The sequence below is a fragment of the Seriola aureovittata genome, chromosome 2 (assembly GCF_021018895.1).
Source record: "Seriola aureovittata isolate HTS-2021-v1 ecotype China chromosome 2, ASM2101889v1, whole genome shotgun sequence".
In the NCBI taxonomy this organism is placed as follows: domain Eukaryota; kingdom Metazoa; phylum Chordata; class Actinopteri; order Carangiformes; family Carangidae; genus Seriola; species Seriola aureovittata.
The window spans coordinates 17102830-17122593 of record NC_079365.1 but is presented as its reverse complement, the minus strand read 5'-3'; the positions used below and the strand labels follow the sequence as shown (position 1 = coordinate 17122593).

The following is a 19764-nucleotide window of genomic DNA, read 5'->3' as shown; positions in this document are numbered from 1 at the left end:
AGGTTAAGTGACATAACCGCATGCATGTCTGGATTTTCCGGTCTGCCTGCTCGGCATTCAGACCTGTCTAGTTTGGATGTGTCTCTTTTAAGAGCATGTCTCCATTTGTGCGCATCAGTCTGGTCGTAAGACCGCTTTCCTGCCTGCACGTTGTATATCAGACCCATCACCCACCCGAGTGAGGAGCTGGCGACCTGAAGGCCTTGCAGTGCCAGCAGGGGTCCCAGCTGTGTCTTCATCTGCCGGGCTAATTTCCAGCCACGCTATTGGAGCTTCAGTAATTACACAAGCCAGGCCACTGGCACATGTGGGATGGCTAATGAGTTACAAACAGCACTGTGGACCATTTCCTCAGCTGGTCCCAGCATATTTACTGTCTGCAAAGGTTCTGCTCCTAGATGGGTAGTTTTACAGTCTGAGATTTATTTATTTTTTTTTGTTAATAGTGGACATGTGTTTGACGCATTTATAAATCTATTAGGATACTTTTTCGAAATGTGAGATGACTGCAGCCACCATTTATGCATCAACAACACCCTACTGTGGTATTTTATGGTGTCAGATAATATATGACTGTGATATAAATAAAGCCTGGTTATCAGCTCTGTAGAGGCATGAAAACACAGACAGCTGAAAACAAGATGACTGTAGCGGTTTCAATAGATGGATGCATTACTGAGAGTTGTGGTATTTGAATAGAAGAGCAGGGGCAGCTTTGAGATTAGAAATGGCCATCCCAGCTGTTGTTGTGACAACTCAGACAGTTCACAGACAATCTCTGCTTCCCCTGGGGAAAAGACCATGATGGAAGATGAAATCAACCCATTCACACTGTCTTTACTCTTCATGCTCTGCGAAGTCTCTCTTGGTGACAGTGCAGCTATTAAACTAAGCGAATGTCTCTGCTCACAGATGTTTTGGTCATTAACAACTTAATATCATAATCCATTTGATTCATAAATATATATTTAAAAATATGTAATCAATGGACCATCGACTGAAGTTTAATAAGCTTGTGTTATTTTTAGCTTTTTTTATTTTTGCATGTTTGGATAGTCTTGGGTTATGAGTCTATCTACAGTGGAATTAATTGCTGCAGTTACAGAACACATCTGGAAGCCTCTGAAGCTTGAGGTGTTTGTTGAAAACTCACAGATGTTGAACTGAGAACAAATCCCATACTGTGTTAGTGACTGGGTGATGCCGGTGTTAAATGGGATGCCTAACTCCAGTTTCTTTACACCTGACATTCATTCAGAAAGCTTTATTTCATTCCATTTCCATTTCCCGAAAGCAAACTATTCTTCTGAGAGCCTGGGAGAGAGTTAGGGAGAAGGTGTCGACTATGCTGGTTCATTACCTGCACCACATCTACACCCACGGGGAGCCATTAGATTGGGAGGCTGTGACGCAAGCCAGGGGGGAGCTCTCCTCCCCCATTTGTTTTTTTACCCTCCCCTCTCCTTCTTTCTCTCTTTCCCTCCATCTCTCTTTCTATATCTTTTAAATGCAGTGCAGCCTTTTTATTTTTGTTCCATCTGTCTTAAAGAATGACTAGCATCTGCTCCCTCCTCTGCATCAAGTACAGGTAGGATTAAACAAGGGAAATGCTGGCACTGGGATGAAATATGGGACTTTTATATGCATACATTTATATACATTGTGTATATATGTGTGTGATGAGGAGAAGGTTGAGGCTGGAGAGAATATGCAAGGAGGACCTTGGGATTACTACTTACATCATGTTAAAGTTGTTGAATTTTTTGAAGGACACACTGAAGCTGGAATGTAGCCAAAATTGACCTTTTTACAAATGTGTAATATGGATGAATAACTGAGATATTCTTTAAATAACCCATGGCTTCCTTCAGGCTATTAGTACTTAGCAGTGATTTGACAAGACTTTCAGTCTGTGACTTTTAATACTTTGAACTGTGAATATGGGAGAAATCGTCCAACAGTGTATACATTGTCAATTACCTATGGGCAAGTGTTGGGTTGCAAAACTTTCATCGGATCAAAACAAAGTTGTTTTTCTCTAGAAAAATTCACCTTATAATTTTGATTTTTGTTGTCCTCAAAATGTATCAAGATATTTTTAAAACTGGTGTGTTATCCCGGAGAGGGAATCTGGGGGGAAGGAATGTGTTTAGATTAGTTGTCTTTAGTTTGAATAAAGAGCTAAATTTAGTGCTGTGCTGTGTGTCGCTGAGAGTTGTTTACCTGTTCCCTGTAGTCAACTCAGACTGTGTTTCCAGGAGCCACTCTATCAGTGTGCGATCAGCTGTGTCCCAACTACTCTGGGGTTTTCATTAGCAGTTTTCTGTCGTTCTTGTGTCATTCTATTCAACATTCGGATGCTAATTTTAACAGACTGGATCTGAAACAATGAGATAATGACTCCCTAATACACTTTACTGTGGCATTATCTATGCTGATAGTGTGTGGTTTCACTGTGCTTCATCCCACTGTGCTGCTCTCTCTGTGTCCCTGTAGGAGATTTTTCCAGACAGCTCACTTCTATGTGGAGGAGAGCAGTTCTCCACGGGTGGTGGCCAATGAGAATATTCCAGTCATTCCTATACCAGGTGAGCCATGTTTTATTCATTACATTAGAATATTCATACACGTAGTGTTCAAATATCCATAATTTTATGTCAAAGTATACCTAAAAGTCACTGTTAGTTACCGTTTTTAGATCAGTGATTCCCAACCAGGGGTATTTGTGTTACATGCTGTGTGGTACTTGTTTACCCCAGGGTTTACTTCTGCATTTGCTTTGGGATACGTGACAACATCGTAGGATAGCTTTACAAATCTGGGAAAAAAAAAAAAAGTCTATTAAGCAAGCAAGCAGAGAAATTGAAACGGCTAGCTAAAAATAATGGATAAACAGTTAAAATAGTTAGCAAAGAGTAAAGGAAATGAAATTAGTTAGCTTAAAGTGATGGATAAACAGTTAAAATACTTACCTTAAAGTGATTGATGATAGTTAGCTTAAAGTGATGGATAGTAGTTAGTTTAAAGTGATTGATAGTAGCTTAAAGTTTTGGATAATAGGTAGCTTACAGTGATGGATAAACTGTTAAAATCGTTAGTTTAAAGTGGTGGATAAATGGCAAAAGCTGAAAGTAATGGATAAGTGGTTGGAGTAATTAATAAAAAATTATGGTGTTGATGAAGGGGTACTTGAGTTCATCTGACGGTGCTGTGTAACAAAAAAGGTAAAAGAACCACTGTTGTAGATGTTCCAGTTCTACAGCACACCCTAGCCAAAAATAAACTTTGAAAATCTATTCTATTAAATCTCTCATTAAAATTCTATTACTGAAACTGAAAAAAATCACCAAAATGACAAATGAATCTTCACTTTAAGTGATTTATGTCTACTGATACAGCACACATCCAAAAGTCACCATTAACTGTTTTCAAATGGTTTTCTCTATTACCTTGATGTCTGCATTCAGTCAGTTTCTGTTCATTTACATGTGAAATGACTCTGGGAGCAGCTCTGTGGGAGTTGTGTGACTGGCTTTTCTTCGCCTTTAATGTTCCAGGCAGCAGTGCAGTGGCAGCTAGTCGATATCGGACTTTACTTTCACAGTCGCTTGAAGCTCAGGGACATTTCAAGACTGTGATATCGTAGTTAAAGAGCACAGTTGACGCCAGTATTGACTCTGCATTCATTCGGCTTTTATTGCTTTGGCTTTTCATTCCTTCTCCCTTTACTTCCTCTTCCCCTTCTTTTTCTTCTACTTTCTTCCAAACTGTGGTGTTTATCGCAGAGCACACATATTCTGAATGACTGACCATATAGTTGATTGTTTGAAATGTTTAAAATTGAAATGTAGAAGAAAGTCACTGCTCCATGAATTTCATTAAGGGCTCAGGATTTCGATTATTTCTCTTGATAGATATTTGTAGACTTATTTCAATTTATTTATGTATTTAATATTTAGATGTTTTAAATGGATGTTAAAAATATTGATATTGCATGAAACTTTGTGGGATATTCAAGCACACGTTTGAACATACCTTTGTACAGTTTTATTTAAAATTGTGCCTAATCAACCTTAGTTAAATTCAATTTCTAGCTTCTAAAGCCACATTTCACCCAGAACAATTTTGATGAAGTGATTCGGCTGTAGTGATAAGTCTAGAAAGAAAGACATTTTGATAAATGAACAGATTAACAAACCAGAGTCCACCCTTATGCTGTAATCACTGAGGCAAGCAAGAGCCCTAAAGGCCCCAGCTGCAAGGGTGTATTAGTTAAGGCAGTGGCCAGTGTCAGCAGCAATGACAGCTGGGTACCCTGCACTATTGTCCCTGTGTGATGGTGACCAGCCTTATCAGAGATCCCTTGTGTGTGATTTGGGGCTGATTTGGCTCAGATGAGACAGATGCTCCCTCCTATAAATACTCAAAATAGTAATGTTAAACGTTTGCGATGAAATGCAATAAAAAAAAAATTTTTTTTCTTTTTTAAATTTTTTTTTCTTTTCTTTACACATAGCTGCTAATAACTTACCCCTGATTAAGCAGGATATCAACCACACACAGTAATTGGGACTTTGCTAACAGTTCTGTTTCTCCTGCAGACGACATGGAGGCCATCCCTGTTAAGCAGTTTGTTAAACACATCATGGAGCTCTATAAGAATACCCTACAAGGTTTCGCTGAAGAATTTGAGGTATGCTTTTTTTTGGAGCACTGTGAACCTTTGCTACAGTGTTTAACTCAGGCTGCAGAATAAATAAAAGTACATTTGTAGTTTTTAGTCATGCTGACATTTGTGCTTTTTAGTAAAGTGTCCGCAACTATTGGATGGATTGCCATAAAACACTTTCATATTCGCCTAAGGACAAATTATAATAACTTTGGTGATCCCCTGATTTTTCAGGTCAAAATTAATTAAATTTGTCCAGTGCTTTGGTTTACGACTAAATATCTTAGCTTATTTGCTGACATTCCCATCATCCTTAGCTGTACCACAAGATACTAGACTAAGATGTTTAACATGTCAAACATATCTGCACAGCATAAGCATGTTAGTATTGACATTGTGAGCATGTTAGCATGCTGCTCCTATGTTTGTGTGCAGGGTTGCTAATTTTGAACAGATGGTTGTGAGAAAGATGGAGAGAAAGATCAAGCGATACAGGGGTAATTAGAGAAGGTCTGTCTGCTGGTTGACTGGATGGGAACACACTAACTGTGTAGCCAGGTTAAAGAATGAGGCAGAAGCTTCACCCCTTAAAGGACTCCTTCTAATTGGGGTCATCTGATGTGAAGCTTTTGTGCATAATTTTTCAAATGCACCACAATGAAACTGTGTTGGAAATAATTGTAGTATTTTAGGGGTGGGTGCACTGTGGTGTAGTAAATAAGAAGAGAAGAAGGCCGTCCTACTGGAGGCGTGAGTTCAAAACCCAGTGGTAGTAAACATCTGCTCTGCTGAAGCACCCTTAACTGAGACCCTGAATCCCTGTCAGAGTTTCAGCTTTAAACTTCACCCTGAGCTCTGAGCTCCTCATGCAGAGAGCACCAAAACACAAGACAAGTTTCCCTTTCAAGATCAATAGTATCACAAAAAGATGAAATCTGAGAAGTTTTACTTCAAGAAATAAAAACATGCAGTTTTTAATGAAAACACTGTCACAGTTTAAGTAAATATAATTCCCTTTCCAAGGGTAATTCATTACATCTTTTATCCTTATTTAACAAAATCCATCTGCCTATGTCTCCCTCTCTCCAGGAGGTCCAACGCTCGACAGCAGACCTGAAAATTACAGCAGAGCATTCCAATCATCCTGACAACAAGCACAAAAACCGATACATCAACATTGTGGCCTGTGAGTCAGCTGTAAAATCTGATTATGATGTCTACTGCTGCGGAATCCAATAATGTTTTAATAACACGTTTTCATCCTTTTAATAATTCACCCAAATATGTCAATGCTTTCCCTAGATGACCACAGCAGGGTGAAATTACGAGCCCTGGCAGGGAAAGATGCAAAACATTCAGATTACATCAATGCCAACTATGTGGATGTGAGTTTTACCAACCACTTGACATGTTAGAATCATTCAAGGTTTAGTCTTCTTCATGAAGATCTTATTAGGTTTCCTTTTTTTGTGTGTGAAAGGTTGTGAAATCCCCCTGCTTGTCGCTGTCATGAATGAAACAAGAGTGCGTTGTGAAAAGAATTATTCATGGTGCTAAATGCCATGCTGACTGCTTTATTTAAAATATCAATTGAGGTATCAAAATCATAAAAATCGACAGCGAGAACAATACGAATTTGGTATCTATTTTTACAATATTGATTAATGTATAAGAATTTACATTTTCTGTCAGATGAAGGAGTGGATTTCATGACCTATTAATGTCTTGTGTCAGTAAACCAGTCACATAAGCTCTACCAGGGGTTGTGGGTAATTGATACAACATTGATTGCATCTTACTGGTAACAATATTCCACCACTCTCCTGTTCCAGGGATACAACCGTCCCAGAGCGTATATAGCTGCTCAGGGTCCTCTCAAGTCTACATTTGAGGATTTTTGGAGGATGGTATGGGAGCAGAACACTGGAATCATCATCATGATCACAAACCTGGTGGAGAAAGGGAGAGTAGGTTCAATTCCATCATTCACAAACTGAAAACAGAAATCAATGTATACCTGTGTTTCTGACATGTTAAAATATCATTCATTGCGTGTGTTGTGTCCCTCAGAGGAAATGTGACCAGTACTGGCCGACAGAGAACAGTGAGCAGTATGGAAACATTGTGGTGACGCTGAAAAGCACCAAAGTGCACGCCTGCTACACACTGCGGCGTTTCCTTATAAGGAACACTAAAGTTAAAAAGGTAACTAAAAGTCCGACACACTTTATTCTCACTTGTGAATCTTCTTCAGATGTTTTGTTTAATGAGTTTTTGCTTTTTGAACCGGAATCAGGTTGGACCAGCTATTCTTAATTTTCTGTCTAAAGTCCTTCCTAAGTTTTAAGTTTCTACTCTTAAGTTTCAAACTAGTGATTAACTAAATCAGGTTGCACCATTAAAATTCCTCTGATTTTACACATCAAAGTCTGAGGAGTGCAGCTGCATATGTGAAAAAAAAAAAAAGTTGTATAAAGCCTTGTGTGGCTCCAGAGGGAGCTGTGTGAAGTCAGAGAAATGTCCTCAAGTGATGTCACTTGAGTCAGCGTTGGTTGGGTCTGAAGACTACAAATTTGAGAATTAAAAAAAAGAACTGGGTGTGTGAAGTTAAAAAGAGGAGAGTTTACCAAACCTGCTCCTCATCTCTGCTTGAGACTAGAGACTCAAGGCTACATTAGCTGCTTCTAGCAAAACACACCCAAGTCTCGAACTGGACTATTGGGGGTCAAGTTGGATTGTGGGCAATGTGGGCGCCAGGTTTTGAAGAATGCATGGGGAAAAAAAGACAATATCTTAGGTTTTACTTTTTGTTTTAAACTGTGCGTCAACAATGTTACCAATGTGCTATGCTAAATCAGTGGAGAACTCTTTTAATGAATGTCCTATCTAGTAAACACCATAGCACCTTATTGTTGGCTCGGAAACATCTACAGCATCGACCAATTTAAAACAAACAGTTTTATGGGCCAAGTAGAATATTAAACTCATCTGCTAATCCTTTGTAGATATGACCATTTTATTCATCTCTGTGTACAGGGAGAAATGTGTGTTTGAGAGTTAGAGGTATTCATTTGAGTGAGAACAATCCGATTACACTAACCTCATTAATATCTATGTTTTATAATTTGAGGTATGTTGTGTTATATTTCGTTCATTGATTACATTCAATATTGAACCTTAATGAGTCATATTAGCACTTTTGTTTTGTAAGTTGTTTCAATCAGCTACACAACAATTACACCTGGCAGTTGAACAACTAATATCTAATCTCCGCATAAGAACTAGTTTGGGTGGTGGTTTAGTGATGCATAAATCTTCACATAGTGAACTCCATGCACAGTAAATGAAGGGTCTGTATTGTATTGTATTCTCACCAAGGTCCTGTCTGCTCTTACGTTTCAGGGCCAAAAGGGGAATCCAAAAGGGAAGCTAAATGAACGTATCGTGGTCCAGTATCACTACACTCAGTGGCCTGACATGGGAGTACCGGAGTACACCCTCCCTGTGCTCACCTTCATCAACCGCTCATCAGCGGCTCGCACTGCAGACATGGGACCTGTCTTGGTTCACTGCAGGTACAGTTCATTATACCCAAGCTCCAAGCTAAATGAGTTTTACTTATGAGTGTTATTCTCTCGTCTTTGCTGACCTGGTTAACAGCTCCCTCTATGGGCCTGCCATTATGCTCATGTCGCTTTTTGCTCTCTGCTCTTCAGTGCAGGGGTTGGGCGCACAGGAACGTACATTGTCATTGACAGCATGCTGCAACAGATCAAGGACAAAAGCACAGTCAGCGTCCTGGATTTTCTCAAACATATCCGCACACAACGCAACTACCTAGTCCAGACTGAGGTAAGAAGCCCTAAATCATCAGTTGAGCTGGGAAACTGGGTTCCTTCTCCTACATTAAAAAAGGTCATCTAGGATTAAAGATGGATGGGGAGTTATAAAAGCTGCTCAGTTTGGCTCAAGTAAAGGTCATACTTGATGCAATTTCATTGCAACGCAGTACAAACTGATATATACTCACCACAATACAGATGAATGTATAACACTAGAATAGTTCCGCACTGGTTGTCCTCAGGCCACAGTTTTATACAGTAGGATTCAAAACTCTGAGAATGGTAAAGTAGTCTCTGACCTTTGGACCTCACTGTATTTGATTGTATAACTTATTATAGAATAATTATTTCTGGGTCCTCCTTACCCTATGTGTATTAAATTACACCTGCCTTCACTATTAGGTTTGTCCACAGACAACTTGCTGTAAGTGTGAAACCATGTTTAGGTTTTCCTCTATTAAGTGTCAAGCAGTCTTACAAGTCAATATTTCTTTTACAATTGGTTGTTTAATTATTACATGAATAAATCATTTAAAGTAAATGTGAAGTATTTTAATTGTCTGTTATATCTAATTGTTTTGTTGATACAAGTACTTCAGTGTAAATTTTGAGCTAAATGCCCTGGTTGTTTCCCTGTACATTTTTCACTTTATTTGTCTAAGCATTTTTCCTCTTCTGTGTCCCTCTAAAGGAGATCTAGAACATTCAGAATTAAGAAAAAAAAACACATTTAAATGAGACATGAAATAAAAAATGAATATTAGATACATGATTATTATCATAAAATGTTACAATTTCATTATCAATCATCATTCATCTTTTTTCCCAATGACCATTTTAATTCATAATGCCACTTTTCATTACAGTCTTTGTCTGTCAGTCAAGACAGACAGGCTGCGTAATTGGCTCTGCCACGTAACTGCTGGAATTTAATAAAAATGAAAAAACTTCAAAAACCTGTATGGAAGCAAAAATTCATAATAATAAACTGAATTTTAAAAAGTTGCATGTTGATATTGTTTGTATTTACATATATATTTATGTATTTCATATGATGATTTATTTCTTAATCTGTTATTGTTATTTATAATTTTTTTTCTAAATCCTGTCTCCCCTAAGGAGCAGTATGTTTTCATCCACGATGCTCTGATGGAGGCCATCCTGAGCAGAGAGACAGAGGTGCCTGCCTGGCAGCTCCACAGTTATGTCAACAGCATTCTCATGCCCAACTCGACAGGCCGCACACGGCTGGAGAAGCAGTTCAGGGTGAGCAAACCTTCTGGGCATCTGACTGGTCTGGTTAGACAATCTGTCACCGTCTGCAGTGGCAACACCAGCTGAAATTGAGGCGGTCTTTGGATCAGAAGCTTGTTAGCAGAGTGCACGGAGGCTTTCCATTTCCTGACGGGAATAGACTGAGAGCGTCTCTGATGTTGGCTATAATAAAGTCGTGTCTGTCACCCCTGCTGACTTATGCAAAGCTTGATGAATGTTTCATCAAGCTCCTGCTATTTCAACTTCAGCAGAGACAAACTAATTGCTCCCGCATAATGTCAATTCCTCCTGAGCTTCACAGGCTCTTTATTAATGTGAAAGACTTGGTGTTAATCTTTGCTGTTAAACAACATTATATCTTATTTTTCATGTCAAATTTTAATTTCCAGTGACTCTGAGGCCTAAATTCAGATTTTCTGATCTTCTGGTCTTTGCATTCTCTCTCACCAGCTGCTGACTCAGTGCAACACGCGCTTTGTGGAGTGCTTTAGCGCCCACAAAGACTGCAACAAGGAGAAGAACCGCAATTCCTCAGTGGTTCCCTGTGAGTATCTTATCTGTTTTACCACAGCGTGCTTGCAACTGAGCTGTGGTTTTGGACAAGCAAGGTCATATCGAACATGTACAGCTGCCTCAGTCTGCATTCAGGGGTGCCACGAGGGTTGGTTAGCGTGGGTTTGCATAATAATTAATATTGGCAGCTGTCTTGAAAAGATGAGTAAAAATGCATTAAAAGGGTTTTCATTACAAAAAAAATCTGTCAAGTGTTGAGTACTTTTCCCTGTTTTTTGAAATTCGAGACAATTGGAATGAGAATCAGGACATTTTCTAAGGTAGTTTTCTACAGTTTCCAGTCAGTAAATTATTAACGACAGTTCATATTCCAAAATTAGAATCTATTTCCATAATCCTATAAGTTAATCTTTATATGCGTTCTCGGCTCCCAGACAGGGGAAAAGGAGATACTTGTTGCTATAGCAACAGTGAGGACTGGTAATGAATGTGTGCATTATCAGCCAGTGCAATATTATAGAGCCCTGGTTTGTGATTTAAAGTGTGTCTTTCCATCTCCCTGCCACTCTACAGCGGAGCGAGCAAGGGTCGGACTCACCACTCTGCCTGGAATGAAAGGAACAGATTACATTAATGCATCCTACATAATGGTACAATGTCCAGCTTCTTTATCCTTGCTCACTGTTTGTTTCTTGAAGAATTTTATTGACCGATTCTGTTAGTTCTTTATTGTAGATTCTTTGAAAATTAGCAGTGTTCTGTTAGCTTTCACAATCATGCATCAGTATAAGTGTTCTATGTTTCTGAAAGACTAACAGCTCACCTCTGTCACTTCAGGGTTACTACAGGAGTAACGAGTTCATCATTACCCAGCATCCCTTACCCCACACTACCACAGACTTCTGGAGGATGATTTGGGATCATAATGCTCAGATTATTGTCATGTTGCCTGACAACCAGGGACTGGTACGCAACAGTGAATCATAAAAATATGTTTATTTGTTTTTTTAAAGTCTAATCAAGTTTTTTATTTGTCCTTGAGTTCTGCTGCGTCGAACAAACACTGACATTCTCACAGAAAAAAAAGAATATTGACAGTAAAATGAAGCATTTGTGAAAAAGATTGATAAATAAATTGCTTTTTCTTTGCAGGCTGAGGATGAATTTGTTTACTGGCCAAGTCGGGAAGAGGCCATGAACTGCATCGCCTTCACTGTCACACTCATCAGTAAGGACAGACTGTGCCTCTCCAACGAGGAGCAGATCATCATCCACGACTTCATCTTAGAGGCCACACAGGTACGGGCTCCTCTGCATCGTTACCTACACCATACTTAATGTTTTTATGATTGTGACATGAAGAATCCCAGCCATAACATTATTTATGTCATGTCATGTGTGTACTCTCCTATGTGTGACAGGACGACTACGTTCTGGAGGTGAGACATTTTCAGTGCCCTAAATGGCCGAACCCTGACGCCCCTCTCAGCAGCACCTTCGAGCTCATCAGTGTCATCAAGGAGGAGGCCATGACCCGTGATGGTCCCACCATCGTGCACGATGAGTATGATTGAATTTACTTCTTTGTTGTCCTCTTTCAGCACAGGGAGAGTTAACTTGTAGGGGCAAACACACCAAATGATTTTAATAAGGTTTTGCTTACTGTTTTACGTGCTTTGCAAAGCCCAAAGGCTGCATCTGGATCTGGATTTTAAGGGTTCACAAGTGGTTAAAGAATCTTGTTCCTTAATTGCTTTTGAGTTGTCCTTGCTAAAATGTACAGTCTGTATTAGTAAGATGGTAAATAAGGCTCTCTAAATTCTCTTAGTAACCAGGCAACCATAACAGCTTCTACAGTGATTGCTAGCTGATGTCTTTCCTACGGACCTCTGTGCCTACAGCAGCACAGCTGCTATTAGTGAGGACATAAGTGACTTGAATACTCTTCATCATTGAATTCCCCATTTCTCTTCTCTCAACTGCATAAAAGACAGCCGCCCACCCCGAGTCCAATTCTGTTGGAGGTTTCTTCCTGTTAAAAGGGAGTTTTCCTCTCTACCATTGCCAAGTGTTTGCTCATGGAGGAAACTGTTGGGTTTCTCTCAATAACAGTGTAATAGTTGACCTTGCTCTGCGAAATGCCTTGAGATAATGTATGTTGTGACTTGCCGCTAGACAGTTAGGGCTGTATCTGACATTGTCACAGACTCAATAACAGGCCACTCTGTCTCCGCTTCCATTTATACCATTTATGTTACACTAACATGATGCAATTGTGCATCATGTTAGTGTAATATAAATGGTACCAACTGTATGAGAGAGGTGGCTTGTATCAGACATTTTATCCATTAATTAACTGCAGTGTATTTTTTTACCTATTGGTTACAGAGGAGTATACTTAAGTTAATAACATAACAGTCTGCAATTAGTAAAGGTGATGATGAGATCTGAACACTAAAACTACACACCAGAAAACAGCCTTACACGTTTGAAGTCATTTGTCACATGTATCATTTGAAGTGATGGAGTATTCATAGTGTTTAATAACACATGAACAGAAGGCTGTTTGAGACAGGAACAAGTCCTACAGAGCTGATTCAGAATTTTTCCACTCAGGTATGGAGCAGTGTCAGCAGGAATGCTCTGCGCCCTCACCACACTGTCCCAGCAGCTGGAGAATGAGGGATGTGTCGACATCTATCAGGTGGCTAAGATGATCAATCTCATGAGGCCGGGAGTCTTCACTGATATAGTAAGTTTATGTGAACAGGAAGGATCTGGGCTCATCATTTGTCCAATGATCCAATGATTTTATACCAACAATCAAATGACTACATGTAGTGTTAAAGGGGTCGCTCATAGCGGTGGACACAGATAGTTATTAACCCACCTCTTTCCCCTTAGCTCTCTGTAGCCTTTTTCATTTACTAATTCTTTTGGTTTTCAGGCCAACAGCAGTTTTCGATGTTGCTTGCAGCTGCAGCAGATGGCTGCTTTCAGCATAAAAGCTGATATCAAAAGTATAAACTAATAATTTGTCAGCGTTTGCTGCTTGTTCTGCTGCTCTCAGGTGGCCAAAAAAAATCTATTAATCCTGCTTTTTTATCATAGAGGAACATTTAAAGCTGCATTAAATCATTTTTGCCACTAGGGGGCAGCAAAAAAACCCAACAAGCTAACATTTCTGATATTACTTCATAGCCACTTTATCATCAACATTAGCATTAACTTGGGATATAAGTAATATAAGTAAATGAAATCCAATTTTCACTCTCCATTTCACTCTGTTTTGTGGGTCACAGACACTATTTGTCTGTCATTTGGTGTTTGACAGGTTGTGTGCAGTGGGTTTCAAAACGTTTTTTTGTTTTTTTTTATTTGTCAAGAGTGACCCCTTTTACATTAGATTCAGTGTTTATGTCTAAAATAATGATTAATGCAGTCATTTTTCTAACACTTTTTTAGTTTAACATTATACCATAGGGGACGATCTATAGTCTTAACCTGTTCTGTGTTTGTGTTTATGTGCACAGGAGGAGTACCAGTACCTTTACAAAGCCATGCTCAGCCTGGTCGGTAACAGAGAGTGTGGCCTGAGCCCCATGCACATGGACACTAATGGAGTGGTGGTGATTGCAGATGAGTCGGACCCTGCAGAGAGCTTGGAGTCGCTCGTCTGAGGACATTCTTACGGGCACTTAATTTGTAAAAATCTGAGAACTTTTCTGAGGCCTTTTTTGCCAGACTATTGATTAAATGAATAACCTTATTACTTTTTATACTGATAAATGTTTTTTGATATTTATGTTTTTGCCCTTTATTTCTTGTCTTAAATGTTATCCTGCTGAGCGTTTGCACCTGTTTAAGTTGACGTGAGGAAAAAGCAGCTCTGTCCAGTTTGCACTATACTATCAGTGTTACTGCCTAAATCCAGCGAGTTAAATCCTGGCTACATGACGAAACTGGGATCTTTGGACCGCAATGAGACGAACCTGAAGCATGAAGACCAGGAGAGTTAAGGCGATCCACCTACAATAATGTCTCAAAGATGAACATCGCATCACAACGTAGCCCAGCATGCATTATGTCACTTTGTCACCTCGATCAAACTAACTGTTTTCAGGCTTCGCTCCACATGCGTGAAGCTCTTTATCACACGTGAAGAGACTCTTACCTGCCTAATATTCATATATTGTCCAAATATCTCACTGCTGTCTTGTATAATGTACTTATGGCTTATTTTGTTAAAGTGTGTTACAACATCTAATGTGAACATTTATTGCTTTTTACAGGGATTTATATTGTTATATTGTTTTGTAATATATATATATATATATTATATCCTTAATAGCCAGCCAATGTTGTTGTTTTTTTTTTCTTTTTTGTTCTGTTTTTTTTAGTACTTTTGCCTACATGTATTTGTCCACTGGCCTTGGTGTAGATTCATATTTTTGGAGATTCTGTAGCTTATCATGAATTGCCTACACAGCTCCATGTTTTATTTTTCCGCTTTTCTAATCTCAGCTATCAAAGCTCAGCTGTTGTAACACATGTAATAAGTATCTGTATTGACACAATGCAGTGCCTACAAAAAGTATTCACCCCACACAAAGTTTTTCATGTTTTGTTTTGCAACATTGAATCACAGTGGATATGATTATGATATATTATTATTTATTTTTGACATTGATTTAAGAGGGGAAAAAAACAATGTCAAAGTGAAAACAAATGTCCACAAATGGATCGAAATTGAATACAAGTACAAAATTGATTGTGCAAGTGTTCACCACCTACGAGACAATAATTATTATAGGAACCTTTGGCAAAAATTACTACAACTATTATGATCTTTGTAGATGGGTCTGTATCAGCATTGTACATTTTGTACATTTGGACACTGCATTTCTCTCTTTCTTCTGTCAAACTCTGTGACTGAGGCAGCATTGCTCAACTCCTGCCATTAATTCTGGACTGGATTGAGGTCTGGACTCTTATTTTGTCACCCAAGACATTAAAATTGTTGTTTTTAAAAACACTACTGCATAGTTTTGGCTTCATATTTGTCTTGAAGGAAAATAAACTTGCAGTTCTCCCAGAGATTGCAGCAGGATTTTTTATTTTTTTTTATACTATATTCTCTACCTTCACAAGCCTTGCGGAGCCTGATGCAGAGGGACATCCTCACGAGGCTTCCTGGTTTTGATGGTGTGTTTTTTCTCATGTGAAGGGTTTGGTTAACATTCAACATGTTTTCCCTTGTGCTTTCACGTGAGCTTTTTCACTATTGACTTTATCGTGAACCTTCGACTGAGAAATGTCTCCTGCTATGTCTCAGCCATGAAGTGCTGCAGTTCCTTCACCGAGCCCTCTGGCCTCTCAGTGGCCTCACTAGTGCTCTTTCTCTTTCTTTTGAGGATGACCTGCACTCATCAGATTTAAAGCTGTGCCATACTCTTTCTGTTCTTACGATCGTTTTAGGGATATTCAGTGCCTTGGAAATCATCTTTATTCCTCTCTTTATTGGTACTTTTCAGTAGACTTGTCACTGATTTGTTGGAATATTTATCTGCCTTCACATTGTGGTTTTGGGAAATTAGACTTCAAATCAGTTTTATGTTTTTTTATTTTCTACTCAGGTCATTGTTTTATAAATTTCCTTTGACTTTGAGAGTAATATTTTTATTTTGATGTGCCAAAAACATCCCAAATTACATCCACTGTGATTCAAAATTGCTAATCATGCTAAAATGTGAAAAAGTCCAAATGGTATAGGGACTACTTTTTATAGGCAGTGTAGTTTCTTTTTTGGTGGCTTGATGCTTTATTTGTAACCAAAGATGTTGTTCCAGTTTGCAACATGTAAGTGGTTTTGTCCTGAGATCTATTTAATCAACTACAATTTAAAATCAAAATTGTTAAATCTTGCAGTACATATTTCCAGTATCAAAGGTGTGAATTTACCCAGATTTAAGCATGTTTCTGTTCTAGCCTCAGGAACTCACCTTACAGTAGATAATCAGAGTACACGATGCTTTCCTCACATTAGACAAAAAGATTTCAAATTCAGACTGTAAAATGGGGGCTGATATTCTGTCTCTGCACTATTTTGTGGCTATTAATTATAAGCCCTTTTCAACCCTGAACAGCCCTCTCTCCTGATTGATTTGTGTGTATCTTTATAGTGTGTATTCCATGATGAAAATTTTTTATTTTTTTTTATACTATATTCTCTACCTTCACAAGCCTTGCGGAGCCTGATGCAGAGGGACATCCTCACGAGGCTGCCTGGTTTTGATGGTGTGTTTTTTCTCATGTGAAGGGTTTGGTTAACATTCAACATGTTTTCCCTTGTGCTTTCACGTGAGCTTTTTCACTATTGACTTTATCGTGAACCTTCGACTGAGAAATGTCTCCTGCTATGTCTCAGCCATGAAGTGCTGCAGTTCCTTCACCGAGCCCTCTGGCCTCTCAGTGGCCTCACTAGTGCTCTTTCTCTTTCTTTTGAGGATGACCTGCACTCATCAGATTTAAAGCTGTGCCATACTCTTTCTGTTCTTACGATCGTTTTAGGGATATTCAGTGCCTTGGAAATCATCTTTATTCCTCTCTTTATTGGTACTTTTCAGTAGACTTGTCACTGATTTGTTGGAATATTTATCTGCCTTCACATTGTGGTTTTGGGAAATTAGACTTCAAATCAGTTTTATGTTTTTTTATTTTCTACTCAGGTCATTGTTTTATAAATTTCCTTTGACTTTGAGAGTAATATTTTTATTTTGATGTGCCAAAAACATCCCAAATTACATCCACTGTGATTCAAAATTGCTAATCATGCTAAAATGTGAAAAAGTCCAAATGGTATAGGGACTACTTTTTATAGGCAGTGTAGTTTCTTTTTTGGTGGCTTGATGCTTTATTTGTAACCAAAGATGTTGTTCCAGTTTGCAACATGTAAGTGGTTTTGTCCTGAGATCTATTTAATCAACTACAATTTAAAATCAAAATTGTTAAATCTTGCAGTACATATTTCCAGTATCAAAGGTGTGAATTTACCCAGATTTAAGCATGTTTCTGTTCTAGCCTCAGGAACTCACCTTACAGTAGATAATCAGAGTACACGATGCTTTCCTCACATTAGACAAAAAGATTTCAAATTCAGACTGTAAAATGGGGGCTGATATTCTGTCTCTGCACTATTTTGTGGCTATTAATTATAAGCCCTTTTCAACCCTGAACAGCCCTCTCTCCTGATTGATTTGTGTGTATCTTTATAGTGTGTATTCCATGATGAAAATTTTTTTTTTTTTTTTTTTGTGCTGATAACAGCTACTTCTCTGCTAAAGGGGAGTTTACTAAATCAAGTGAAAACTCTCCAACATTTGGAGAAAAGTCCAGATTGCTTAACACTTAGCTCTGCAACAAAAGTTTTCTTTGCAGCAAGTAGTTATTTTTTATTTTATTTTATTTTTTTGGTATAAATGCCAGCGTCCTCTCCATTTGATATTTCTACACTCATTTAAAACACAAGTGCTGTTGCTTCAAAAACAAATGACTTTGACCTTAACCTTTGTGACCATAGACGTTTGTATTTTCATACAAAGATTTGAATTGTGTAGTGGCCCTGTGACGGATTGTACTTTATTCAAATCTCCACTGCTAAATCCCCCAACATCCACACTCATACCTGTCCCTTTGAGAGGTCCATGCTGGTGTTTAGACCACGTTTTCATGATATTTGCTTAATGGTCCGGGGATGCAGTATGTTATCCTCAGTGGATTTCAGTCAGGTTGGTGGTAGAGATTGATTTGTAACTTAAATAAATGATGAACTGGTTTTGTCCTTCATATCATGTTTATATGATAGTATCATAGTCATATATCCCTATGATACTGTGATATATCATATTATAGTGTCATAGTGTTATTTAATAGGTAAACTGTATTGCTATACGTTAAATAAAGTCTGGGTTTGGGTGCACAGCATCCTTGTATTACGTGCAACCACTGATGGATGGTTTTTTTTTGTTGTTTTTTTTAAACTTAGTAACCACTGAACAACAGTGGTAGAGGGAATATTCAGATCCTTTGCTGAAGTAAAAATATCAATACCACACAGTGAAAATACTTAGTAGTATAGCATAGTATATAGTAAGGGATAAAAATGTCAAAAAGAAACGTCATAGTATAACAAGGCTAAAAAAACATCATAATATAGTAAGGCATAAAAATTTGGAAAAAAAACATCATAGTACAGTAAGGCATAAGAATGTCAAAAAACATCATAGTCATCGTATAGTAAGGCATAAAAATGTCATAGTATGGAAAGGCTAAAAAAAACATCATACATTAGTAGAGCATAAAACATCATGGTATAGTAAGGCATGGAAATGTTGAAAAAAAAGTCATACAATAGTAAAACATAAAAATGGCCAAAAACGTCATAATAAGGCATAAAACGTCATGGTATAATGAGGCATGAACATATGAAAAAACGGCCTAGTATATTGAGGCATAAAAATGCCAAAACACATCATAGTATATGAATGCATAAACATGTCAAAAAAAGTCATAGAATGGTGAGACATAAGAATGTCACATAATGTCATTGAATGGTAAGGCATAAAAATGAAAAAAAAAAAAAAACCTGTCATAGCATAATAAGTTGTAAAACACCACAGTACAGTAAGTCATACAAATGTCACAAAAACATTATTATAGGTTATAAAACGTCATACTATAAAAAAAGGCATAAAAATGTCAAAAAATGTCACAGTATAATGAAGCATAAAAATGTCAAAAAATGTCACAGTATAATGAAGCATAAAAATATCATAAAACGTCATAGTATAGTAAGGCATAAAAATATAAAAAAATGTCATAGTATGGTATGGCGCGAAAATGTCAAAAAACGTCATAGTGTAGTAGGGCATAAAAATGTCATAAAACGTCACAGTATATTAAGGCATAAAAATGTCGTAAAACGTCATAGTATAGTAAGGCATAAAAATGTGAGAAAAAATCATAATGGCATAATACGTTATAAAATGTCAGAGTATAGTAAGACATGAAAATGGCATGAAACATCATGGTATATTAAGGTATAAAAATGTCAAAAAACGTCATAGTATAGTAAAGCATAAAATGTCAAAAAACGCCATAGTATAGTAAGGCATAAAAATTTTTAAAAAACGTCATAGTATAGTACGGCATTAAAACGCCATAGTATAGTAAGGCATAAAATGTCAAAAACGTCATAATATAGTAAGGTGCAAAAATGTCAAAAAATGCCATAGTATAGTAAGGCAAAAAATGTCAAAAAACGTCATAGTATAGTAGGTTATAAAAACGTCAAAAAACGTCATACTATAGTAAGGCGCAAAATTGTCAAAAAACGACGTAGTATATTAAGGCATGAAATGTCAAAAAACGCCATAGTATAGTAAGGCATAAAAATGTTAAAAAAAC

General features: G+C 37.8%; 1 protein-coding gene across 1 annotated transcript in view; it reads left to right on the top strand.

The window, feature by feature from the left end:
- Positions 1–15396, top strand: part of ca16b (carbonic anhydrase XVI b) — a 99371-nt gene extending 83975 nt beyond the window's left edge. The window contains exons 14-29 of the mRNA XM_056393438.1: positions 2497–2588; positions 4602–4693; positions 5759–5855; positions 5972–6054; positions 6502–6636; positions 6740–6874; positions 8072–8244; positions 8386–8521; positions 9631–9777; positions 10237–10330; positions 10873–10949; positions 11137–11265; positions 11452–11598; positions 11721–11863; positions 12916–13051; positions 13833–15396. Of these exons, the coding sequence (XP_056249413.1) occupies positions 2497–2588; positions 4602–4693; positions 5759–5855; positions 5972–6054; positions 6502–6636; positions 6740–6874; positions 8072–8244; positions 8386–8521; positions 9631–9777; positions 10237–10330; positions 10873–10949; positions 11137–11265; positions 11452–11598; positions 11721–11863; positions 12916–13051; positions 13833–13979 (1963 nt within the window). The 3' untranslated portion in view covers positions 13980–15396. The remainder of the gene's footprint in view (positions 1–2496; positions 2589–4601; positions 4694–5758; positions 5856–5971; positions 6055–6501; positions 6637–6739; positions 6875–8071; positions 8245–8385; positions 8522–9630; positions 9778–10236; positions 10331–10872; positions 10950–11136; positions 11266–11451; positions 11599–11720; positions 11864–12915; positions 13052–13832) is intronic.
- The last annotated feature ends 4368 nt before the right edge of the window (positions 15397–19764 follow it).